The sequence below is a fragment of the Primulina tabacum genome, chromosome 14 (assembly GCF_025594145.1).
Source record: "Primulina tabacum isolate GXHZ01 chromosome 14, ASM2559414v2, whole genome shotgun sequence".
NCBI lineage: Eukaryota > Viridiplantae > Streptophyta > Magnoliopsida > Lamiales > Gesneriaceae > Primulina > Primulina tabacum.
The window spans coordinates 33,564,042-33,592,024 of record NC_134563.1 but is presented as its reverse complement, the minus strand read 5'-3'; the positions used below and the strand labels follow the sequence as shown (position 1 = coordinate 33,592,024).

Here is a 27,983-nt window from a genome sequence, read left to right as displayed (position 1 = left end):
GCATAGTGTGTATTCAACTACGATTTGGGCTCAGCCCATTATTCGCACGGGGCCTGTCCAAGTTTTGACGGCTGGGATTTAACCACGCACCATTTTGCCCTCCTCACAACGTTAAATTTAACCTTCCAATTATGATAGTATTTGCCAAACATGGCCTTAACAAAATTGTCCCGCCATTCTTCCGAAGGTATCCGTGCTACGCGCCAACAGAGGGAGCGTGAGAAAAGGCTGTGTGATCGTACTGACTCCTCGACTATTCCTCTTCTTCTTCTTCTTCTCGGCTAGGTAAAATGCGTTCCTAAATACCGCTAAATCAGATGGCGGAGGCTAGGGTTTTCTCTGACCGGACTCACCCGCCGAACCGCTCGCAGGCTGGAATCATATCCAAAATCCGACTCGAGAATTTTATGTGCCACAGCAATCTGGAAATCGAGTTCGGCGATTGGGTCAATTTTATAACCGGCCAAAACGGAAGTAAGCGCTCTACCTTTACTCTCTATCTCACGCACACAAACACGTCTGTTCGGTATTTTTGATTGCTTGCAAAGTTTATAATCATTGAAAAGTTGGGCGTTTTTTAAAAAAAATTCTATTTGTAATTTATAGGTGGCAAGAGTGCTATTCTGACCGCATTATGCGTTGCATTCGGGAGCCGTGCTCGTGGAACACAGAGAGCCAACACTTTGAAGGATTTTATCAAGACAGGCTGCAGGTATCTTCATGAGCGTTGATGTTAAGTTATTTAATAAGCATTCTAAGAGAGGTGGTATTGTATGTAGAAAAAGCTTTTATTTTGAAAATTTTAAGATATTTGGTGTTTTTGTTTTGCACGAAATGCTAATTGCATTTAGTGGGCTTATGTTTTACTGGCACAGTTTAATTTTTAACTTAAATTGACTAATTTGATTTTGAATTTGAGTTGTTTAGTGCATAGAAGATTGATATTTTGAATTATTTGGTTTAAGGTATTTCACACGTATTTATTCAGTTATGCTTTCTGTCAAGTTCAACAGTTCAAAGAACTTTTTTTCGTTTTAATTTTACTAGACGTGAGGGTAGGTGCCTCTCATTTTTAGAATAAATTTATTAATATTGTATATAGGCATGCCATTCTTATATAGATCTGTCGTTCTAATGGTTACACACATGATGATTTCTGGCACCCAGGACAGGTCTGGGACATATTTTTAGTCCTCGGATTGACCACTCCAAATTCATGGAAGAAATTTTCCATTTTGTCGGGTTGAATTTTTTGATGGTCTCTATAGGTGGTATTATTTTCAATTGCAGCCGTAAATGTGGGTTTACTTGTAATTGGGATTTGCATTTTTATGAGTGCCTATGAGTGATAACTACTTTAGCTCTATGTTTCCGTTTCAGGACGTTAGTTGGTTAGAAAACATTTCTAATTTTATAGGGTCAAAGATTATGGTGTGGACTCGCTAATTGGAGTATGAAGTTCTATCTTCCAATTGTTCCTTCAAGACCGCCTAGCTTCTTATGCAATTTTATTCCACTATTCCTTTCATCCCCTATTATATGAAGCGAAACCGAATAATGACATTCTTCTGTGTTGCTATCAACCAACTTGGAATTTAACCTGTGGAACACTGTTGTTTTCTATAGCTTCCACACCGTGGACCTATTCTTGTTTGGATGCCTCCTAATTCACTTTTAATTTTGTTACCATCATTTGTCGGCCCTGGGTGATCTAGCACTTCAAGTCAAGTTCTTCATCAACATTCATCAAGCAGACTTTTGAACATAGCTAACTGAAATGAAAGCTACACTAGTTAGGAAAAAGTCCAGAATGTTTAGTGGCATACTTCTAAAATTATTCAGATAGTTTAGAGGTTATATTTTGTTTTGTCTTATGACTCTGGTTGATGTTACTTGCTCTGATTAATTTGCAGCTATGCTGTTGTTCAAGCTGAGATAAAAAATCAAGGAGAAGATGCTTTTAAGCCAGAAATATATGGAGACATCATAATCGTGGATCGTAGAATCTCAGAATCAACCAGTTCCATTGCTTTAAAAAATTCTCGAGGTTTATTCAATAAGACGTTTATCTTCTTCACTTTGAATATCTACGACAGCAAACTGCTTCATATTAATGAAGAAGGATCTGCATCCACCAATTTCAGGAAGTTATACCAGTGCTAAAAAATCGTCTCTTTTCTTGATGGTTCTTGTTACTTCCTGCAGTGATTAGTTGCATATAACTTACGAACACGCACACATATTTATATTTACAATAGGCAGTGACAATGTAAATATACTCTGTACCTGTTGTCGAAATTAATAGTAATTGAAAGCTATCCCTTCTCCTTATATGCTATTAGAAAGTAAGTAGCATGTCTTGTCGATTGGGAAAATATAGTCCTGTTAGTTAGGTATAAACCCATTTCTATTTCACCACTTTAGTACATTAGTACCCTCAAGGTTCTGATGTCTGGGCCGTATTCATCAATCTGTTGCTAGTACTATATCATCTTTATTTTGTTCTGAAATATTGCGGTTCTTGTTTGTTTTTATTTGTTATGGGACCCTTACCTTATATTTTGCCATTCTAGTTGCAAGCAGTTACACAGGTTCATTTCTTATGTAATTTCTGATGTTTATTCCTTTCTAGGAAGACGGGTGGCTTCAAAGAAAGAGGATCTTCGTGAGATCATAGAACACTTCAATGTGAGTGTTAACAGTCTCTTTTATATTTGCAAGAGTTAGTAGCTTGCTTTGAATTTGTTCATTGGTGATGTTTACGAATGTCACTGTCACTCAACCTTTTTCTCTCTCACTCTCCCCATATACTTTTGTTAAAACCTTTGAACATCGGCTTGGATTTTTATGTATGATGATTCTAGGAAAAAGTTCCTTTTTTTCCCCAAAATTATTAATCATTTGAAAAGAAACTTTAAAGCATAGATACAGTGTTTCAGCTTTACTCAACAATGGCAGAATAACATATTTTTACTATTTTTGACATATATTTATAAGAAAATTGGTCTTTAAATGGTAATCTTATTTTAGTGTAAAAAAAATAAAAAATATTAATTTATAATAAATTAATTAAGAATTAGAAGTAACTAGAATATCAAAAATTTCTAATACTACATTTATTACAAATTACAAATAATTAGTACCGTCGTCACAACTAATTTTCTTAAACTAAAATCAATGCTACACAAGCCAATTGAGACTTAAACGGTGATTAAATAATCAAATAAAACTATGCAAACTAAGTTAATCGTTCATAGATTCCAAAATACAAATGTCAAAAACAAAAACAAAAGCAACAGAAAATTAAAAATTATTAGAGCAATATGCTCATACCAAATCAAATACTACTATCCAGTCAGCAAACTATTTGACTATATGAACTAAAACAAATACAGAAAAAGAAAACTCACAAAAAATCCCCAATCATTCCTGATAATATTGAAATCAAATTAGACAATATGAGTATACAACATATCACCAATATTTACATTTCAAAACCTATGAAATAAAACCACATGATTGGACTATTCTAGTTAAAAATATAAATACACTTACAGAACGGAACAAAATTCCTAGAATTTCAAGGATGACCAGACAAACGATAAAAAACTTATCAAACCATAGCTATATCGCAAATGAGAACACGTAAAATTTTACAAAATTATATGATAAACCAAATTGAAGGTTGACAGAATCAGTGAAATGCTTACGAACAAATGGGATGTAAAAGAACACGGTAGTAAGAGTATAAAAATATAATAGCAGTCTAGTATATTTGAGAACTAAAAATCATAGCAAGAATATTATATTGGTTTTAGATGGTTGATTGCATGGGACAAGAAGAGATTCAGGATTTGAGACTTGGAATTTGCCAATTCTAATTTATAATTTGGAAATTTTCAATTCTTGTTTACGAATTGGGATTTAAAAACAATTGAAGTAAGATCATATTTTATGACTTTATTTTACTTTTATATAAAAATTTATAAATATAATATATATATTTTACAATGAGGGGGCTGGGGCGGTTGGATTCAATCTAGCCGCTCACTACCCCCACTAATCGATGAAAGAGAAAATTGAGGGGGACGCTCTTCGGACTTTATTTGTGTTTTGGAGCTCCAAATAGAGTGAATAATGGGAATAAAAGGAGCATACTGGGATCCTTTACTTTTGTATGCATGTGGTGATTGACTGGTGATAATTGTTATTGCTTCTGGAACATATCTTTTGCCACTAAGAATAGACGAGTAATTCCATTGGCTGTTGGCAAAACTGTGTTTTATAATTTGTTTTGCTCTAGATTATTTACTAATGATTTGCCATGACTATTCATTCTGGTTTATTTCTCTTTCCTCTTAGTCCTATGTGTTTTAATTGTGTTCTGTTTTGGCGGTGCAGATTGATGTAGAGAATCCATGTGTGATCATGAGTCAGGACAAGAGCAGAGAATTTTTGCATTCGGGGAATGCGAAAGATAAGTTTAAGGTAGGAAGTTTAAATCTGCTTTTCGAATTATAACTCAAGGTGGTTAAACTTTACAAACCTTTCTATATACATGATTCATTGATAGTATGCTTGTTCTTAATTTTGTCTGTTCATTTTTGATCAACTGACAAGTGGTTTGGGTTCTCTCATGTTTTTGGTGGCTAAGACGTTGGTGTAATTGTTTCCTGACAAGTAACACAATAATTTCAGTTCTTTTTCAAGGCCACACTTCTTCAACAAGTGGATGACCTATTAAAAGGTATTGAAAAGCAGCTAAATGATGCAACTGCACTGGTCAATCATCTGGAAGAAACACTGAGGCCAATATTGAAAGAACTCGATGAATTGCAAGAAAAAATCAAAAGCATGGAATTTGTTGAAGAGATATCGCATCAGCTGCAGTTGTTGAAGAAGAAACTCGCTTGGTCATGGGTATATGAAGCTGACAGGAAACTGGATGTGCAACAAAAAAATATTGAGAAGCTGAAAGGAAGGGTACTAACATGTCAAGAAAAAATTGATGAACAGCATGTAAGTTGATTTATGGCACTCTCTTGAGAATTCTTGAAGTTTTTTTTATATCTATGTATCTAATTAAGCGTATTAAATTATAGTACCATAAATCTTGTTTACAATCTCTGAAGCATGATAAATTGTGGGAAGAAATGTTGAAAGAATTTTTAGCCTGAAATTTAGGCCATGTTGAGTAGGGATTGATGGATTACTTTTGTTTGTTATATTATCCTATCTCTAAATGCTCTAAATTTGGTAACAATCAATTATAGTAGAAAACATTTATAATTATGATAGCCATATTTTGATTTTTTCATGAGTTTGCTACTTTATTTATTTATTTATTATTTTTTATTTCTGGTCTATCATTAAAGTTAAACAACTTAATCAATCAAAAAACATCCTTTCATTTTTTAAGGAGTTGATTCATTTCATATTAATCAATGTTCTTCAGCCTCTTCGTGCTAGTTATCATCATTTGAGTGTGTGTTGTGATTGGATATAGATGGCTGACAGATGCTATGGTGAGAGGATTTCTGGTAGTGTTTGGAAGGAAGCTTAGTTAGGGGGTGGCAAAGAGTTAGAATGGAGAGGCTGAGAAAATTTTGTGGTGGCTTCAGTTTGTTGAGTTTGGAGGTTCAGGAGGTAGGACTTGGCATGGAGCGAGGGAGGGAGACTGGTAGCTAGCTACTGGCTGGGGGCTATAGGTATTTGGATTGGGAAAACGGAGGACCACAAGTCTACCACACCATTCTTGTTAACTTTATGGTTATTCTATATTGCATATATACGGATACAGGTATCGTATCGAATACGATCGGATGCGGTTAGGAACTTAGGATACGATAATCATTAATATATATATATATATATATATATATATATATAGGAGTTAAAGGTTACAAAAGACGGACAAGTTATCGGCAACTAGTTAAAAGATAAAAGAGCTCTGTTACATCAACAACAAATAAAGCTCCAATCCCTGACCAATTCTGAAATCGAGAAATGCTTAAATTTCGAGTGCTTCCTTTTCCAAAAGTCAACCCTAAAACACCAAATCCAGAAATAGGGCTTACATGCGACGATCATTTCTCAGAAACAATAAGTTAGGGCTTACACGCGACGAGCTTCGGCGTCGGTGACGGCAGAAAGTGTAGCAACGGCGTCAGAGTTAAGAAGAGTGAAGAGACGATGAGAGCCGAGCAGAGAGCTGATCAGAATATTAAAGACAAAAAGATCGATTAGAAATTTAGGGCTTTAAAAGCCCAAAGCCTGATTCTTTTTTATTAATTATTTTCCAATTAGACCTAATAAATTTCAACTTTTTTGCTGTTAAGCCATAAAACTTTTAAATATTTGCAATTTTTCCCCAGCATATCCGAAAAAATGTATCTGTGCCGTATCTATGGCATAGCCTCGTCGTGTCTAAAACGTATCCGAGTGGTCAAACCTCCAAAAAGCCAACGACACTACTTTTGCCGTATCCGACACGCGTATTTGCATGTCGTAGTCATATCCGTGTCCGATAATTCAATTTTTTTGAGTATCTGTGTTACATAGGAGTTCTTACATTTCAGCCATGACTTACTCCTTGAGTTTGCAATGGACAAACTTAGTGTGAGAAGGTTACCTTAGCATTATGTTCACGGAGATAGTTATTTTTAAGGAACTGGTTATATCCTTAGATATGAAATGCCAAAGTGTGATTTGCTTATGAACCCATTTTTATGCCAAATAATAAAAAATACAAGCAGAGAGGCTGCATGGAATCTGATGGAAATGTTTGGTCCACTGACAAGCAGCAGTTTACTTGATTTGCAGCTTATCATTGAAAAATTCAGTGATCAATTGGCGAAGAAGAAAACTCAAATAGCAAATATCATGGAAAGGACTTCGGAAGCAAGGAGAATGAAGGAGGATTTGCAACAAAGTCTTTCAATGGTATGATGGTTTTTCTATATCGTCATTTTATAGTTTTGTAGAAGTTTGTCTGGTTGTGTATGTAACTTATGGTGGACAGTGATTTAGCTGTATTATAATTACACTAGTTTTAAAGTTTAATATAACTCATTTTCTGCCTTTTTAAATTCATTTTCTTTACTATTATTCAGTTTCTATTCTTCCCTCATGCCTCATGGCAAGGAAAATCTTTGTTTGTGTTTTTGGTTAGTAGGCCTAAGTCTATAGAAAATTGTCAATATGCCATGGTTGGAAATTATATCTTCATCTCAAGTTGGATTTGTGAAACCTTATTTATATCACCTAGTTCTTTATCATATCTCTTGAGAAACTGCTCATAGTCTCTGTTATCATACTTGGCGATTTTGCTCAACCCAAATCCAAATTGTGGCGGGGTCAGGCTTTTTAATTTCATCCTAATCCTGTAAAGTTTTGATTTTTAGGCTCTGAAGGAGAAGCTTGAACTAGAAGGTGAACGAGAGCGTAGGACTAATGACATTCAGAAGATGGTTCAGCAGGTCAAAGTTCTTGAGCAACAGATTCATGATTTTCATGAACAGCATGTTAGAAGTACACAGGTTTATCTACCTACCCTACTTTTTGTTTAGTTAGTATGATAATGGAAAATTTGAGCTCAATATTATTTTACTGATCATGTAGCTAATCAGGCGGGGCTCAAATTTTTTGTGAAAGATTATGGGATGAATTTGTTCTTTCTTAGAAGGTCATTCCTTCTTTCATATATGTGAAAGAATTCCATTCAGAAATTGCAAAATAGAAGAAAAAGAAAATGGAAAATGAAAATATAATAATTCTTTCTGGACTGGTACTGGAATTAGAGTGGTCATCTTTTGAGTTGTAATGAGTAATAAGCTACATATCACATAGAAGCACATTTATAAATATAATGGAGCCTTTATGACTTTCTGAGGCTTGTTTTGACTTTTCTTTTCTCTTTCGAGGTAATTCATTTAAGATCATCAAGTTAGTTATCTGGGATTACAGTGAGAAGGGCGTGTCGACTGCTTTTTTTTCCTTTTGCTGAAAGTTATAACCTTTTTTAGGCGTGTTGGATTTTTATCTAATTTTCTGACGTTGAATAATTTCTAGTGAAGCATCTGTCAACCAAATACTATGTGTTGCTGAATTCATCTGCCTTCATGTTGGTTCATGCTTTTCTGCTGTGGGGCAATATGCATGAAATATGTCCTTAATGCTAGCTAATGTTACATCTTATCTTGTTATTTTGTACTTTCTCCTCTTTGATACCACGATGGCCTGCAAAAAAATGACATTATATCTGATTTACCATAGGTGGAAGAAAATGAGATGGAGGAAAGACTCAGGTCTCTCCAAGTTAAGTTAGATGAAGTTAATGTTAACTGGGAAAGGTAATATTTCAAACTTCTAGTGAAGTGCAATGTGGATATGTTGTTTGTACGCACCATCCTTTGCTGCTGTTTTTATCTGATTGAAGTGGTTATATCTAGATTGAAAGAAGAGGAGGATGCAATAATACAAATGCTAACCATGATAGAAAATGATGTTGAAAAAATTTCCAATCAGGTATCTCGTTGGCATTTTCATGACTCCTGTTCTTCACTTGAATCTTTTATTTGATATTACATGTGCACTCTATACCAGCAGGAAAAAGGTAAAAGCAAGAAATTTTTAATAGACTATCTTACTTTGAAAAAGGTGAACAATTATTATAAACCTGTTTTGTGATATTTTTATATCCTGTTGGTTTAGCAATTGAGTTTCCGAAGAATATTTTAGTGCTTTCAGTTGTGGATCTGGATATTTGTTCCTCTTAGAGCCTTTCCTTGTCTGAAGCTTATATATATTTGTATAGAATAAGTTGGAATTCATGATTCATGTACTGTGATAATCAATTCTTCAGATTGAAGATGCTGAAAGAAGCCATCGAGAAGTTTCTTCTCGTATCTGCGAGCTCCAAATGCATCAAACAAACAAGGTTTATAAACATATTTTGAACAAGCGTGCTCATTTTATCTTCTTTTGTGCACGTCTCTTTTATGAATGATATATGGGTACTGTTGACTTTGTGTATTTTCAATGCCGCCATTCTTGTAGGCAAATTTTTTATTCAAAGTTAGAGACTGGCTTACTGGAATCATTCACCTTATTCTTGCAGGTTACTGCTTTTGGAGGAGGTCGAGTGTCCAATCTTTTGCAGGCAGTTGAACGCCATCATCAACGATTCAGTAACCCACCTATTGGCCCTATAGGTGTACATGTGGTAATGCATGGGAGAAAGAATTGCATGCTTCATCCCATTTGACTTCATTACTATTTAGTGCTATTGTGTGTTTGTGGTGAACACTTGTTTCATTAAAATATATGATGGTGTCCCAAATGGTTACGGTTATGTTATTTTGTCAACCTATAGGCATGAAATCCAAATTTTCTGGCCCTGGTTCTTTTCTTCCTTTCTTTATTTTCATGTATTCTCTCTTACTCTTTCATTTCCCCCCTCTTTTTCTTTTCTAAACTTTGAAAAACTAGGGTGCCAAGTTCAAATGGGTTAAAGAAGGGGATCACAGTACAAAGTTCTTTGATTCTCCCTTGAATGAATGAAAGAGTAAGGATACCATCAATAAATTGGAAAGGGATGACGGGTCAGTTACCATCGATGAAGATCAAATAGTATCATAGTTAAATATTTCGAGGAATTGTACAGTAAACCAAAGACAAAGGGATGGGGTATGGAAAGAGTAGAGTGGTGCCCCATTGATATTGAGTTGAGTCTAGAGCTTGAGGAACCCTTCTTAGAAGATGAGGTCAAGAAGGCATTGTTTGAGTGTGATGGTTGTAAGGCTTCGGAACCGGATGGATTTACCTTGGCCTTTTTTCAGAATTGCTGGGATATTGTTAAAGGAGTTATAATGGAGGTCTTCAGTGAGTTTTTTGAAGGGGGTATTATAAATGGTATTACTAATGAGACATATTATATGTTTGATCCAAAGAAACAAGATTCCACAAAGGTTAAGGACTTTAGACCTATTAGTCTTACTACTAGTCTGTATAAGATAATAGCTGAAGTGTTATCTGCATGGATGAAGAAAGTTCTGTTATACACAATATCAGAATCTCATAATGCCTTCATTGAGGGGAGACAAATATTTGACTGCTGTCTTATTACTAATGAAATAGTGGAAGAAGGAAGGTGGAAGAGGAAGAAGGGGTGGGTTTTGAAGGTTGATTTTGAAAAAGCATATGATAACGTGGATTGGAATTTCATGGATTTTGTATTAATGTAGATGGGGTTCGGTGAGATACGGAGAAGGTGGATCAAGGGTTGTGTCTCAAATTAGTAATTTTCAATGATTAATGGGATGCCAAGGGGTAAGTTTGAAGCACAAAAAGGGCTTAGACAAGGGGATCTTTTGTCCCCGTTTTTGTTCAATATCGTGGTGGATGTGTTGGGAAGGCTGATTGATAAGGCCAAGGCCATGGACTTAATTAGAAGGATGGATGTGGGTAGAGATAATGTAGAGATAACTCATATTCAGTTTGCGAATGACACTTTTCTTTGTCAAGAAGGAGAATCGTGTCAGATTTTTGGTGGAAGTTGTGAGGTCTTTTTGTAATATGTCAAGGTTAAAAATCAATTGGGAAAAAAATGCTTTGTTGGGTCTCCATTGTGAAGAAGAAGCAGAAGAGTTAACTCAACAAATTTGGTGTGGTACATAATGTCATAATTTTTTCTCAAAATCATGTTTCTACGTATATATGAACATGATAAACAATATGCGGAAGCGGATCGAGCATTGCCTCTAGCCATCGAGAATTTGTAAGTTTTCTGATTTCCTTATGGTTGAAGCCTTCTAAGCACCCAACACACTCTGTAGATGGTGTATATTTATTATTTTTCATATAAGGTGTGTGTTTAGGGACCTCTATCACCGGTATTTATAGACGTTTCTCATACCATCGATGAGTGATTGCGGGATCCCGAGAGTCAAGTATTTGGAAGGAATCCATTAAAAATATCGTTTTGGGAATCAATTCTGACTAAGTTGTCAAAGAAGTTGGCAAGTTGGAAGAAAAAATTTATGTCAAGAGGTGGGAGGTTAACATTGATTGTAGCAGTTTTGAATTCTCTGCCGATGTGTTTCATGTCTATTTTTAGGGTACCAAAGGTTATAGCGGAGGCGATGAAGAAGATTATGAGGGATTTTCTTTGGGATGAAGATGATGGTGAATCACAGTCATTTGGTTGCCTGAGAGCAGGTGTGTGCTGACCCAAAAATATTGGGGGTTGGATATTGGGAATATTTGAGGGATGAGGAGTTGTGTGAGTCGAGTGCGTTATTAGGAGACTTAGATAGGATCGGGTTGATTGAAAGGGTATATGATGTCCGAGTGTGGGTGGGGATACGTCATGTCTCTTTTCAGTCAAATATTTCTTTGAGTGGTGCTGAAATCAACGCAATATTTATTCGATTCAAATCTTGGATAGTTTTTTGGCAAGAGAGACAAATTTTTTGGAAAGTGGTGGATCATGACATATGTTGGTATTTTTTTTATGAGTTGTGTGCTTAGGGACCTCAATCACCGGTATTTATAGGCGTTTCTCATACCATTGATGAGTGATTGTGTGAGTCGAGTGCGTTATTATCTGGGTAAGTTTCCGACCTCGGAGTTGATGCAAAAGAGATAACCCCCTCGTGTGCTCTGTGCCCAAATTGGTGTGTGTTGTGTCGGAATGACAGGGAGACACATGATTTTATATTAATTCATTGTACATTCACGAGTGGGTTGTGGGTGAGAGATTTAGAAGAACTAAGATTGGTTTGGTGGTGCTGAAATCAACGCAAGATTTATTCGATTCAGATCTTGGATAGTTTTTTGGCAAGAGAGAAATTTTTTGGAAAGTGGTGGATCATGACATATGTTGTTTTGTGTTGATAGAGAGAAATAAATTTTTTTTGACAAGGTTGAAGATACGAGGGAATAGTGCTTATAAAAGAATAAGATCCAAATATCTACTTGGATTGAAGACTTTCAGAATGTCTTAATATCAGATTTATCGAGAGATTGAACTCTTGTATATTATTGATAGGGCTAGGGTCTTGTCTATCATTTTGTTGTGAATGGATTACTAGTCCGCTTATTGTAGTTAAAATATATTAAGTATTTAATAAAATATCAATTCTTATAAAAAAATGCATAAATTAGCTGATAAGATAATTCTTTGATTCGTTGGTAGTTTAGATAACATTTTAACCTTTATGTTTAAATTCAAATTAGATTAGATTAGATAGTATTTTGATTGGGTAAACCTTCTATATATTCTGATGGATCGTTTCATTATAATTCATTCAATAAAATAGCCTTTCCGATACATGTCTTTCTTCCAGTAAAGACTATAACTAATGATCTCGAGCTTTTTTTGTTGTATGGATTGTGTTTCTCCAAGTAATCTGGATTCCCTTGTTTATGATTTAGCCTTTTGATAGAATCAGTTTGGTTACATCTCCCTTGATGATTAGATGATTCACTATGTTATGTTAAGTCATCATATCCATTGATTCGTAGAAGGAATTAAAATCCAATACCAGTGTTATGAGTTCTTTTATACGTTTTATGATATCAGCTTAGATTTGGCTTCATAGATTGGCCAATTTTGCCTTTGGATTTGTCAGTCTTTGCATGGGGATTCATATAATATGTGCTGTGATTATGTTAGAGATAGTACTATCTCTAGCATTCTTGATCCCTTATTTTGCTTAATTGCAGAAATTGGAGCATGGGGACATGTGGTCCATTGCTATCGAAAGTGCAGTGGGCATATTGCTCAATGCCTTTATTGTCACCAATCATAAAGATTCCCGTGTTTTAAGAGCATGTGCTAGGGAAGCAAATTATAACCACTTACAGATCATCATATATGACTTCGCCAGACCAAGGTAACAAGCTGGACACATTTGCATTATGCAATCAATTGCCTGTCAAGTTCAGCCGATGAACCTTATTAAACAGCTGAATTTTTGTCTGTTGATAGAATGAACATTCCAAGACACATGCTTCCTCAGACTAGCCATCCCACTGCATTCTCAATTATGCATTCTGTCAATCCAACGGTGCTCAATGTCTTGGTTGATGTGGTAAAGTTATCATTTTCTTTCGGGTCCCTTGTTTAGACTAATTTTTCTCTCCAGTGGATAGCCTGGTTCTTATCTAAATTATCATTGTTTTACTTTTCTTATATTTGTGACGTGTATGCTGCAGCACTATGCATATTTTAAAAATTGAAAGCTATGTAGCACGGACACCTTAAAAGTATCGGCCACGGATACGACATGACACGCGCATATGCGTATCGGATACGGCAAAATCTGTGTTCACTTTTTTAGGGTTGACCAGTCGGACATGCTGATAACATGCCGTTGACACGTTTCGGCAAAAAAATTTGATTTTGTTTTCTTTTTAGATCACTACTCTGAAGATGTACATTGTATATATTTACATAAACATGTATATATATTTATATCTCTACAATTTTTAATTTTTAATACTAAATTTATATATTTTTTAATAATTGTCGTATCCTAACCGTATCGTGTTTTATATTTTCAAAATTTGTCGTATCGCCGTATACGTAACTTATTCGATACGATACCCGTACCCGTTTCCATGCAACATAAATTGAAAGCATGTTCAACAATATGATCATTTTGAATGAATTGTGGTTTTATGTTATTGCATAATGTAGTCTGTACTTTTAAACATATTTCTACAATATATTTATATAAATATTTATATCTCTACAATTTTTAATTTTTAATACTAAATTTATATATATAATATTTATATATTTTTTAATAATTGTCGTATCCTAGCCGTATCGTGTTTATATTTTCAAAATTTGTCGTATCGTCGTATACGTATCTTATTCGATACGATACCCGTACCCGTATCCATGCAACATAAATTGAATGCGTGTTCAACAATATGATCATTTTGAATGGATTGTGGTTTTATGTTATTGCAGAATGTGGTCTGCACTTTTAAACCCGCTCTATTTTTTGCGATACTGTTATCATCTCTGATCTGTGTTTTTCTTGTTTTGACATATTGTCAACAATTTTTTAATGTTCAATTTTTCTTATAGGGTCATTGTGAAAGACAAGTGCTTGTTAAAGATTATGATACTGGTAAAACAGTTGCTTTTGATCAAAGGATATCAAACCTCAAAGAGGTTTACACGTCTGATGGGTACAAGATGTAAGATAACCTAAGCGCTTCATTTATTTTCTGTTGCACACTTTCTAAAATTACGTGAGTCCTGTTGTTGATTATATTGGTCAGTTTTCTAAAAAGAACAATGCCCTAGTGAGAGAGTGAGTGGCTTGGCGTTGACCCCTTCTAGTTACTATTAAGATATAACAGAATATATAAGGGTGCGAAATCATGTGAAAATCTCTCTACAAAAACAAAAGAAACAAGTGAGCATAAGAAAAAAGAATCTAGGAGATCAGTTTAGTAGACAAGGCAACAGTAGAATCATGCTTTTGGAAGAGTCAAGAAGTTGGCAAAAGAGAAGAAATCTGGTGAAGACAAGTGAAACCAAAGCAAGTGTGCCAGTTTTGGGAGCATATCATGTGACAAAAATGCATACTGAATTTGAAGTATTAATTTCCTTAACCAATTGAATTCTAAGTGATTCGGCAGTGAGTATAAGATTAGAAAATTTCCAATGCACTAGGTCCTTACTCCTGAAAATAGAAATTTTATTCCTACTCTTACAATTCTAAGAATTGCTAAGTTTTCGGTTAGCTAATGCATAAAAGGTATTGAAGAAATTTGTGTCGTGTTGCATCATGCAAAATTTATAACTGTTTATTTTGATAATCTTTGAGGGGTAGAAATAGACAGTAAACAAATCAAGAAAATTTTCTAAACCATGGAACAATTATTCACTCCGAATTGCATTTGGTTTCATAATTGGCGTGAACCTTACCATTATCATCTTGTCTTGCAAGACCACTACTTTCGTTATGCTTTTAAGCTTTTGGTGAGTTAAACTTTATGTATGTAAAACGAAATATAACTTCATGTCAAATAAAATGTAAGATAAACTCCCATAATTATTGGCAAAGTTTTAAAATTCGCTAGGCGCTACGACTAGCGCCTAAAGCTTAGACGTGGACTAGGCGTTGCTAGGCGGATTCCATGGTATCAAGAGACTTGTAATGATTATAAGAATAAATTTCTGCCTAAATTTTGTTGAAATCCAGTTGACACTTGATTCATTCCTCCTGGTTCTTCTACTTAAGGCGGGTCAGGATAATATGAAATGCGAGAGTAATCAAAATAAAGAAAAAATTACCTTTAAGGCCTTGTTCGATTTTCTTATGTATGCAAAAGTAAGCAGACAAAGAAGATGAGAGTGGTGTTAAGGCAAACGTAAGCCAACGAATCGTGGTTTTAATTGAGCTTTCAATCCCAAAAAATCAAAAGCAAAAACTTATAATTATTTCTTATGTCATGTTCTGGTTTACTTGGGCTTTCAAAAATTAAAAGCCAAAAAAAAATTCCCAAAAACACTCTAAACGGCTAGGAGCTCCTAGCGTCCACCTTTACAGTGCGGTCCGGCCGCGTCTATCGCTTAGGAAGCCGCCTAGCCCGAGTTTTAGAACACTGATTACTGGATAAGCAAGATAAATAATATTTTGAGATCGTATGTAAATATAACTAAAGATCAAACATGCCATGCGCATATAGGTGAAAAAACATGTAATGAATTTTTTTGTTGAAGGAATATTTAATGACTTTTAATGAAGTTATTTTAGAAAATATCAATAATATTTGTACAAATTCAAATTATATTCCGGTGAAGCTAAAATTTTTATGGCTAAATGATATTGTTGGAAATAAATAGCATCATGGTAATAAAAAATTAATGTTTCCTAGTCAACAACATTTTAAATGTGAAGCAGTGGGACTTGAAGTATCAACATGTATTACGTGTTATGCTCAACTCCATTTTCAAAATCGTGCTCTTTTCTGTTAAAAAGCTCAGTTATTCATACATTATATTGTGTATGCTTTTAAAATAAGCTTTTACTATTGTTAATATTATAAGTTTTCTGATATTTGTGATGGATGGGTTGACAATTTACTCTTGCCCTTAAATATTTATCGAGGGTTTCATATAGGTAGTTGGGAGAGCAAGGCTAAAGTTGAGAAGCTTTAGCAAAGACCAGTCAGAAGTCCTGTTAGACTTGGTTTATGGGTTTAGTTCCAAAGTGTTGAGAAGGATGTATAGACTTGCTTCACGTGTAGATATTTCATATTTTTATTCTTCCAATCATACTTTTATCTTAGTTAACTTCCCGGCAGAGAAATTTGTTGTCTAGCAGAATATTTTTTGTTCGTTTATATTCGAAGTTTTTGGTCTCAACCGTTCTCAGCTAGGGGACTACCCAGTTCTATTGTTATTTTAGTTCAATTTGGTTTATATTTAGTTTTTTCTGCACAAATTATTAAGCTTGATTTGTGTTCTTTCTCCTGGGAGAAGTCATCCGCTTGTAACTGTGTTCAGCCTCAGCTGCTTGTCCAGCTTAAAGTTTTCTTTTAATGCTAAGTTTGGGCTCCGAATTTTCATTCTCTGTTTTATCTGAACATAAGTAGAAGTGATAATTATTTTTCGAGAATTAGAATTGAGAAATTTGTATTAAAATTTATTTTTCGAGAATTAAAATTGAGATATTTGTATTAAAAATTGTTGTTTCCACAAGCTAAGTGAAATTAAGTAAGATTAGAGCCTGATGATCAATAACGGTCATCACAGAAGAATCACATTTCCAGTTTAGAGATTCAAGCAAGGTGGGCCAACGTAACACCCACCTTCAGCTTAGACCAATTAGGAGCTGGTTTATACCACTCACCAACTATAATAGCCGGTCGTCTCGACTCTCCAATATCCACACCTCAGATTATTTTTCGCATACTTCCATCAGCTGACGGTTGAATATTATGATTTTTGTCATTGTTCTTTCATTCCAGAAACCAAGGTTAACCTGTTGTTAGATGTTACCTTTTTTATTTGTTTTATGATAGTGAATCAAACTTTGCATGCTTCTTGATATGTAATTGTGACATTTATAAGAATTCTTGTACCGCTTAAGTCTATCAACATGGTTATGATGGAATTTACAAATAAGATTTAGGAGGTGCTGAGAGTTCTTAAAGATATCATGGGTCGTATTTACGGTTTTACTACTGTTTCTGTTCTGATTGCTTGATATTGAGACTGAATTTTTGTTGCATTTGTTACTCTTCACCAGCTCTGGGATTATTATTTTCTCAGATATTAGCAATAGCTAAGTATACAAACTTCTGGTTCTCTGTTAGCTCAATCTTTTTCCTTGGGAGTGCAAACATCATAAAATAACAAAATATATATTTTATAGTGGAGTTCGAATTAGCATGATGTTCAGGAACTGACAATTCTTTTGCTACTGTTAGAGATTTCTGATCTTTGTAGTCAATGCAATGTTTTTTATTTTCATCATACATCATTTCAACTTTAAGTTTAGTGTTTTTTCTTTCCTTGTTTTTGTTTTAGTGAAGTGTAACAGTATTTTCATGATTTTCAGTCTGAATGTTCAAATTACTTTCTTACTCTGCATGCGAGTTCTCTAATTTGCTCCAATATGGTATCGGCTCTAATCCAAATGGGATTCTGATAAGAATTCTATAAGAATCTGATAAGATCATATCGGATAAATTGTTTTATGTTTAAATCTTTTATCCTTTGGTTGTAATTTAAATATTTGGATACATTAGGTTGTTAGCCTTGGGTTTTCTGCATTCTATAAGTATAGCACTGTATCCAGATTTTATTTAAAGTGAAATAAGAGATTCTCACCTCCACATTCTCTTCATAAATCTCACATGGTATCAGAGCTAGCGGCCAATCAATGACAAAACTTCTGAATCCACGACTCCGGCAACTACTCCACAACTCGTGAGCGACGCATCGGCCCTCTCAATCACTTGCCATAAACTTAATGGCAAGAATTTATTGCCTTGGTCACCGTCCGTATTCATGTACATATGCGGCCGAGGGAAAGAAGACTTCCTCACGAGTTCCGCAACACGCCCCGAATCCACCGATCCAAACTACAAGACGTGGAAGGCTGAAAACAACCAGGTTATGGCGTGGTTAATCAATTCAATGATTCCTGAGATTGGGGAGAATTTCCTTATTTATCCTTCTGCCTCGGAGATTTGGGACGCTGCCCGTGAATCCTATTCATGCAGCGACAGTATGGCTGAGCTCTTTGCAATTGAATCGGTTGTACACGATCTCCGACAAGAAGACTCCATACTGACCGAGTATTTCTCTGCTCTTACTCGCAATTGGCAAATCATCGACTCGACCGAGACGCATGATTGGAAATGCTCCAAAGACGAGAAGCTGTTCAGATCAGTTATTGAAAACAAACGAGTCTTCAAGTTCGTCATGGGCCTCAACAATAACTTCGATGACGTCCGAGGCAGAATCCTTAGCACAAAGCCACTGCCTAACCTCCGCGCATCTTTCTCAGTGGTATGCCAGGAGGAAAGTCGACGCAAAGTGATGTTGGGCTCATCACTACAATCATCTGATAGCTCTGCCTTTGTCGTTCAACGCCAAAATAACTCATCACCTACTTATGTTACGGCCCACCAAGGATTTAGTCACGGACAGCCTCCAAACAACACAAAAGGAAAAATGATTCCGGACGTCCTTGGTGTGAATTCTGCGAGAAATCAACTCACAATATCTATAGCTGCTAAAAGATACATGAGAAACCAGTGGATGGGAAACCAGCCCTCATCTACCGCAGCGTTTTTCACCAAGGAACAATTGGATGTTCTCCAGAAGTTTTTCTCCCAGCATACGACACCTTCCCCATCACCTGTCATCGGAACGGGTAGCACAACTATTCCAGGTGATATTCCCCTTACTCTTATTTCACAGACTGATTTATCGAGTTACTGGATAGTAGATTTTGGTGCATCAGGCCATATGTCCAGCCAATTGCAAATGTTTTCACATCATATTGCCCCTTACGGGTCTCTCAATCAGTTCGAGTAGCAGATCGTTCTTGTACAAGATTACTTGGTTCGGGTTCAATTTGGTTATCCCCAGAATTATGTTTACATAACGTATTATTAGTTCCCGCACTTCATTGTAATATGTTGACCGTCAGTGCCTTGAATAAGAACTTGCATTGCTCTGCAATTGTTCGACTGACTCGTGTGTTTTTCAGGACCTGGAATCGGGGAGGACGATTGGCAATACTGAGTGTTGTGCAGGTCTCTACCTATTAAAGATGATGTCGCCCTTAGAGTCCCTATCTTCCAATGCCTCTGGCCATTATACTTCCGCAGTCCAATCCTTTAGAGATAACAAATTTTTGTTATGGCACTATCGTCTAGGCCATCCAAATTTTTGTATCTCAAGAAACTATTTCCATCATTAGTGAATAACAACACTTCTCATTTACCTCATTGTGATGTTTGTCAATTTTCAAAACATACCAGCACATCGTTCAAACCACAGACATATACACCATCAAAACACTTTTCACTAATACATAGCGATATTTGGGGTCCTTCTCGTGTCAAAAACATTACGGGTACTCGATGGTTCTTATTATTTGTTGACGATCATCCTCGTTTGTTTTGGGTATTTTTTTATGAAAGACAAGAGTGAACGTCTACAATTTTTAAAACATTCTCCGCTATGATACGTACACAATTAATATCCTAATTTTACGAACTGATCGGGCTCGAGACTTCTTTAACACAGTTCTTGGAGACTACCTAACCACTCGGGAAATAATTCATCAAAGCTTCTGCGTTGATACACCTCAACAAAATGGTGTCGCAGAACGGAAAAATCGCCATCTCCTTGAGGTGGCCCGATCTTTATTGTTCACACATAATGTTCCTCATCATTTCTGGGGTGAGGTTGTCCTCACAGCCACGTACCTAATAAAACGAATGCCTTCTAGAGTCCTTAAGTTCCAAACACCTATTCAATCTCTCCTTAGCATCTATCCTAACTCACACTTACTGCACAATATTCCATTGCGTGTCTTGGGATGTGAATCGTTTGTGCATATTCATTCCTTACAGAAGCAAACTTGACCCGCGTTCAGTTAAATACATCTTCCTGGGGTATTCATCCAATCAAAAATGGTACAAGTGTTATTCCTCGACCACAAAAAAATTCTACAATACCATGGATGTCACCTTCAATGAGTCTGAACCATTCTTTCCATCTTCCTCAGCTCAGGGGAGCAGGTGATTAATGACCTTTAGAATCTGGATCCTATACACCCATCTCAAATACGTCTTGATGATCTAGACCCAATAAACACTATCCCACCAAATCATTCTCAAATTCTCCCTTTTGATCATGTTTGTACACGTAGGAAGTCTTATCAAGGCCAAACACACAATCAGCAAACCAAGAGCACTCCCTCAATCCCAGATCCTCTGGAAAACAATCAAGGTACGTCAATCTCCAACTCACATGATATTGATGATAGACCAATTGCATTAAGAAAAGGAATCAATTCCTGCACCCAACATCGTATTAGTAATTTTGTCTCTCTTGATCTATTGTGTCCTGCATATCGAGCTTTTGTTGTGAATTTAGACCAAGTACAGGTCCCATCAACATCACTGAAGCCCTGGAACATCCACAATGGAGGGCGGCAGATTTTGACGAAATACATGCTCTTGAGAAGAATAACACTTGGCAGATCACGGAACTTCCTCCTAGAAAACAAACTGTTGGTTGCAAGTGGATTTTCACAATCAAGCATAAGGCTGATAAGAGCGTTGAACGATATAAAGCAAGATTAGTAGCAAAGGGGTTTACTCAGATATACGAGATTGATTATCAAGAGACATTTGCACCTGTCGCCATGCTAAATACGGTTTGTGTACTCCTATCTATTGCTGCAAATCTAGACTGGCCCCTATATCAACTTGATGTCAAAAATGTATTCTTAAATGGGGATCTAGAATAGGAGATCTACATGTGTATTCCACCTGAATTCGAATCCAAGACAACAGCCAATAAAGTCTATCGGTTAAAGAAATCTCTTTTTGGTTTAAAGCAGTCTCCCAGAACTTGGTTCCACAAGTTCACGAAAGTATTGAAAGAAAGTGGATACACACAGTGCCAATCATATCATACTATGTTTGTCAAGCATTCCAACCCAGTCAGGATTTTTGTTATCATCGTATATGTTGACGACATTATAGTTACTGGGAACCAGGAAGAAGACATAACTCAAGTCAAGCAACTACTCTCAAAAGAATTCGAGATGAAGGATCTAGGGCAGTAGAAATATTTCTTGGGAATGGAATTGGCCAGATCAAAGCATGGAATTTTTATTTCTTAGAGAAAATATGTCCTTGACCTTTTGGAAGAGACTGAGATGTTGGGATGCAAGCCAGTTGATACTCCTATGGATCCAAATATAAAACTTGGAAAGAATGAGGAAAGTCCAATGATCGACAAAGGACGATACCAGAGATTAGTGGGCAAACTGATAGACTTATCTCACTCAAGACCTGACATTGGATTTGTTGTAAGTGTTGTTAGCCAATTCATCAACAATCCAACTGAAGAACATATGGATGCCGTTTTTCGTATATTGAAGTACCTCAAAGGATCCCTTGGAAAGGGACTATGCTTCCAGAAGACAGCTTTAAGAAACATACAGGTATACAGTGACGCTGATTGGGCAGGATCTTCCACTGACAGATGATCCACATCTGGGTATTGCTCATTCGTATGGGGTAACCTTGTAACATGACGGAGCAAGAAACAACCTGTGGTAGCAAGAAGCAGTGCAGAAGCCGAGTTTCGGTCCTTGGCCAATGGTACATGCGAAGGGATATGGATACAAAGGTTATTGGCAGAATTGGAAGTCGAGGGGCATCAAGTAGTAGAACTGAAGTGTGACAACCAAGCGGTGCTAAGTATTGCCAAGAATCCAGTCCATCATGATCGAACTAAGCATGTTGAAGTCGATTGTCATTTCATAAGTGAAAAACTCGAGAAAGGGAATTTGAAAATCTGTTACGTCCCTAGCCACGCACAAGTTGCAGACATTCTAACTAAGGCCTTGTACCGACCAATCTTTGAAAACTTGGTATCCAAGTTGGGCATGATCAACATATACAACGCAACTTGAGGGGGAGTGTTGAAGATCCGATAAGAATTCTATAAGAATCTGATAAGATCATATCAGATAATTTGTTTTATGCTTAAATCTTTTATCCTTTGATTGTAATTTAAATATTTGGATAGATTAGGTTGTTAGCCTTAGATTTTCTGCATTTTATAAGTATAACACTATATTAAGATTTTATTTAAAGTGAAATAAGAGATTCTCACCTCCACATTCTCTTCATAAATCTCACAGATTCCATTGCAGGTTCTCTCGTGGTTCAGCCCAAACTATTCTTCCCCCAAACAAAAACATAAGAGCCGGTCGCCTTTGTGGTTCCTTTGACAATCAGATCAAAAATCTCGAAAAAGATGCATTAGAAGCAAAAGAGCACATCCTACAAGGCCGGGGAATAAAACAAAGTAAGGAGACAGAGTTGGGGAATCTTCAGGACAAATTAAGCAGTCTAAAGGTATGCCTCCTCTCGAGAATTCTTTCATCAGCATGCTTTCTGCCAACTACTTCTTGTAACAACTCTACATGGAAAAACCAGTGGAACTAGTTTCCCTTGAGACTTGATATCGAAAACACTCTAGCTGCAAATAATATTTTTACAAGCCTAGTCTTCTAACAGAGCCAACACTTATGAAATTAAAGCAGCTAAAGGCTCCATATATCACAGGATTTTATGTGAATATCACGCTTGACGGCTGGAGTACTCTGTGGGAGCAAAACAGTGTAGTTTTGCTTTGAGATTGTTGCTTAGGCTTCATCGAGTACATGGTCATGAGACTCGTAATTTAGTGGTCAATGACTTTTAGGTAGAAATGTTCCACGACAATGCTTAGGCTTCATCGAGTACATCCACGACAGTTTTGTGTTGGGCTCTGCCCCCAATGGTGGTGAAAAAGAACCCTAAAAAGGTTTTTCTTATTTTTTCCAATTTTGTTTTCTATAGGGAACTTTTAAATTTAATATATAATACTGGTCATAAAGAACGTGTATCTCTTGTTTTACTTACACGTGTTTGCTCGTTGCACCCAATTATGACTTGTCATGAAAAATTCAAAAGTTTTCTCAAACTGATATTGACAGTGATATATCCTTATGGTGGTTTCTCTGAATTGCTTAACCATTTCTTTGATATTTCAAGCGAATCACTACCTTTATTTTATATAAAATACCAGTCTATATACCAAAATTAATTACCTTTCAATAATAAATGTGAATCAGCAAATTGGGGATTCTAGTATTGGATATTTCAAAATGGTTGGTTGACCCTTTCTTATCTACTGCTTAAATTCTTTCAGAGGAGGCGCATCAACGTTGAACGGGACTATAGGTCAAAGGAATTTGAACTGCAGGATGTCAAAAAGTTAATATCTTCAGAAGAAACTTCTGCACCTTCATCTACCGTGGATGAGCTTCATCAAGAGATATCTGTTTGTTGCTCAAAACTCATTAAACCATTTGTTTGTTTACCCTATTATCTGAAGTTTTAGTTGGCACGAATGTAGATTTTAAGTCTGTCAAATTGCTATATTGTGTGATTTGTTTTACTGTTCCATTGTCTGAAATGATGGCAGAAACTGCAAGATCGGATAAGAGAGGGGGAAATTTTTGTAGAAAAGCTTCAGATGGAAGTGAATGAAGCAGCGATTAAAGCTAAAGATTTCAGAATTTCATTTGAAAATTTGTGTGGTGATTGCATTATCGTCTCATGCCCTACTGAGTTCTATTGATCACCCTTTCCTTACATGTCTCATTTGCATTGTTTTACAATGCAGAGTCTGCGAAATCAGAAATTGATGCGTTAGCAGAAACAGAGAAGGAAGTAATGACTATTGAGACCACTCTACATGAGGCTGAAGCAGTTCATCCCTTTAACCCTGCTCATTCATTTGCTTATTGTTTCTATTTTAGGCCACAATTACTTAAAGAGTTTTTGGTGTCCTGCAGAAAAAGAAACATTTTGAGCAAGTGATGAATACTAGAGTCCTTTCCGACCTAAAAAATGCGGAGGCCAAGTATCGGGAACTTGAACAGAATTGTAAGGTGCATTTATATTCTCGCATGGGAAACATAAGTCCCCTCTAAGTTTCATCATGTTACTTAGAGTGCTTGCAATTACAACTTTTGTATTCAGCTTCTTCATTCTCGGAAATATGGGCCTGCTTATAGTAATTCACTGCGAGGCATGGTAACATATGCATTGCAGAACTAAAACAATTCATCTGCAGTCTGCACATAACCACTAATTTTTTTCTGCACATTGCCTTTTTTTTCGAGACAGTTTATGTTTTTACAACCCATGTGACTGAGTGATTCCAGAAATAACCTAATGCTGATTTGTGGTGAAATTGCAGGACGATCGTAACAAAGCGTCTATCATCTGCCCTGAAAGTGAAATTGAAGCTCTAGGAGGCTGCAAAGAGAGCAATCCTGAGCAACTCAGTGCTCAAGTGACAAGGTGGAGTCAAAAACTTCAGCGTGAGAGCCAGAGGTAAACATTTTGGGTATACTATTTTCAACATTTTAATTCATTTTAATTTTTAAATACAATAAACCTGGAAGAACTTTGCAGATTTTCAGAATCCATTGATGATCTCAGAATGTTGTATGAGAAAAAAGAGCGTCGGATATCAAGAAAGCAACAAACATACAAAGCCTTTCGAGAAAAAATAGAAGTGAGTTTAAGAGAAAATGTCTTCATTTATCTTGTTTGATCTGCATGATGTCAAAGAGACGGCTATTCTCCTGTAAAATCCTTCACCAAGCTCGTTTCTTCCTTATTTTTTGAATTTTTTATCGCTCACCTAACTCAATATGTTTTGGTGCAATGGAAAGAAATGTCTATTTTTCAAATTCATTCTTGATGTGCTATCCAACAGGGGAGTGGGACTATTTCGTGTTGCTTACTAGTCACTCAATTTCATAGTGTTGCTTGATCTAGTATGTTTTCCTTATTTGCCTTCTTTCATAGAGTTATGAATCTGAACCTTTAAGTTTCTTGATACCTTGTTTTGATTACTGGATATTTATTGATAATGATCTCTGGTACTTGACTTCGCAATTTTTCCACTTGGATTTTATTCCTGGCCTACCTTCAGTTTTTTGTTTCCTGCTTATGTTTCAGGCATGTGATAAAGCGTTACAGCTGAGGTGGAGCAAATTTGAAAGGAATGCGACTCTTTTGAAGCGCCAGTTAACATGGCAGTAGGGCCTGTGTTATCTTTGCAGTTTTTCCTCATCCAAAGAGACTCTTTCTATGTGAAATTTTTTTCCCCAGATTCTAATATCAAGTTTTCCTGTTAGATTTAATGGCCACTTGAAAAAAAAAGGGATCAGCGGTCAAATCCGAGTTAATTATGAAGAACAGACCCTCTCAGTGGAGGTAAATTGACTGAATATGTCGTGTTACTATTAATCCAAAGGGTTATCTCTGCTTTCCTAAAATCGATTGGCTATAAGTTAGTGGGTTACCGGTCTAAGAGCTAAAAAGTGTCCCAATTTTTTTATTGTCCTATCAGGTAAAAATGCCTCAAGATGCATCAACCAGCTCTGTACGTGACACTAGGGGGCTTTCAGGTTTGGCTCTATTGTATATCACTCATCTTTTCTGATGGCAAGAAGAATAGAAATTAATGCTACTGTTTCTTTTTTAGGAGAAGTCCTGTACATTTTACTCTTGTTTTTCGAATTACGGGTGAGTTCTTCTTGCTGGCGGTGGTGGTAAATGTGGAGTTGTAGTTGGTAGTGTTAGATGTTGAAACTTTCAATTATCATCTTCCCATCTAGTTTGTATTTGAATGGTTGAGTGAACATCTTGGTTAAGTTTCATGCAACTTCACAAAGAAATGTGTGGCATCCATCTCCTTAGCAGAAGATTACATAAAAGCTGTTGATTGTTTCAAGTTTCTAAGTCCGTAAGTAATCGGCCTCGTGATAAATGTCAAATGAACCCACATTCACCTAATAAAGAAATGAGATGCTAGGTTCAATGAGCAATTTGGAATATAAATAGTTATTTCAGGTAAGAGTGCATTACACCTTACCGCACTTGTAAGGATCACTTTCAAACTGTAATGTAATCCTTTATAAAGATCAAATGTGTGGACAAGCATTATATTCGTTCTTAAAAACTTCAGAATCCTGTGTAAACTAAATGTGCTAATGATACATGGGTAGGCCTCTTCCTCAAGGATATGCTTTTGTTTGCAATTTTTTTGTTGTTGGTGATGGGTTTTACTTTAGTTGACATTTTGCATAAATGTGTGTGAAGAATAGACTGACCATTTGAGCCTTTTTATGAATGGTGTTTTCTCACATTTTATGAAGGAACCTAATAATGCTACGTACCGAAGCACGATTTCTTGGGTTTGAACCTGGTTGTCACACTAGAATATTGCAGAAAGAAAATTACCTGTAGCTGGCAACTGGAAAATCGTGTGGTAATTTTGCTCTTTGATGTTTGAACAGGTGGTGAGCGCTCCTTTTCAACATTATGTTTTGCTCTTGCCCTTCACGAGATGACAGAAGCCCCATTCCGTGCAATGGATGAATTTGATGTATTTATGGTGTGCATTCTGACTGAAAACTATAATTTCCTATATGTACGTTTAACAATCTATCTTCTCTAACATTAAAACCACGTGGAGATCAGATCTTTGTGTGTGTTACAACTACAAAAAATCTGACAGTTAAGAGGGGGAAAACAATTGGATTGTGTTTTTTTTTCCTGGAGGGTGCTCTTCTTGCTATTTAGTTCATGATATCTTATTCTTCATTTTCATATTTATATTTTTTTTCATTATCATTGATGTCAATCCTGGCTATCACCTTTCACAATGACTAAAAGCATCGAAACGAGCCGCTCACCAATCAGGATGCTGATATAGTTCACCTTAACACTGCTAACATATAATCTGCCAATCCGGGCGTGTGATTAATCTTTTTTGTCTGAAGTAAGCATATACTATTTGAACTAGTAGTCTCCAATTATACAATTGCCAAAGAGTAAAACCACGTGATATTCCATATTGTGAAAAGGGATTCTTTGCATGGACTTGGAAGCCTTTCATATCAGTATGGTGTTTTTTAATGTTTCTAATAGTTACGGTTATACTATCTTATCTCAAAATGTTAAGGAAATATGACGTTGCAACATCAGCTTGCAACTACCACGTATCACTACTCAGCCACTATTACGTAATTTGTATGTAGCTTCTTTGCTATTGGACAGGGAAAAAAGGGGGTTCTGTAATTCAATACTTTCTATCTTGGTTCGATCCACAGGATGCTGTCAGCAGAAAAATCAGTCTAGATGCTATTCTGGATTTTGCTTTGGCACAAGGATCCCAGTGGATATTTATTACTCCTCATGACATCAGGTAACAAACTACCTAGGAAAAAACCTTTTTGATCGAGTAGAAGACCGTGCATGGTTTTATTGCTGCCGTTATTATGGAGACATAGTCTAATTACTGTTTTTTCGATTCAGCATGGTGAAACACGATGAAAGGATAAAGAAACAGCAGATGGCAGCGCCTCGCGGATAATTGTCATTTGGCTGCTTTGTTATGTTCTGAGCCGTAGTTTACATAGTGTCTCAAATTTCATGTCGGGACTAACATACCAAATTTCGGATATTTTATCAATTGGTAGGTCCGGAAAACTGAAGAAAAGACGACTTTATTTATTTATTAGAATTCTAAACTTGATTTTTACAAAAACTCAATAAATTTGGAAATTATTTAAGAGGGCAGTCTCCCCGTGCTGTTATTGCCCCTACTTGTGTTCCTTTTT

At 36.0% G+C, this 27,983-nt stretch overlaps 1 protein-coding gene across 2 annotated transcripts; it reads left to right on the top strand.

Annotated features, from left to right (window-relative positions):
• The first annotated feature begins 128 nt into the window (after positions 1-128).
• LOC142524157 (structural maintenance of chromosomes protein 6B-like) lies at positions 129-27,968 on the top strand. Of its 2 annotated transcripts, none has more exons than XM_075627959.1 (28): positions 129-474; positions 607-712; positions 1,914-2,047; positions 2,633-2,688; positions 4,402-4,488; positions 4,699-5,019; positions 6,823-6,942; positions 7,404-7,538; positions 8,275-8,351; positions 8,451-8,526; positions 8,864-8,938; positions 9,119-9,223; positions 12,727-12,896; positions 12,992-13,094; positions 14,102-14,214; positions 22,446-22,650; positions 23,489-23,620; positions 23,765-23,879; positions 23,966-24,051; positions 24,138-24,233; positions 24,545-24,681; positions 24,763-24,865; positions 25,315-25,394; positions 25,494-25,572; positions 25,709-25,766; positions 26,658-26,755; positions 27,474-27,568; positions 27,679-27,968. In XM_075627959.1, exons 1-28 carry the CDS (start codon positions 318-320, stop codon positions 27,734-27,736), a joined length of 3,177 nt encoding a protein of 1,058 aa, XP_075484074.1. In that variant the 5' UTR covers positions 129-317; the 3' UTR covers positions 27,737-27,968. The 2 variants fall into 2 exon arrangements, with proteins under 2 accessions (XP_075484074.1, XP_075484073.1); XM_075627958.1 differs by having other exon boundaries at positions 22,434-22,650.
• Positions 27,969-27,983: the final 15 nt, after the last annotated feature.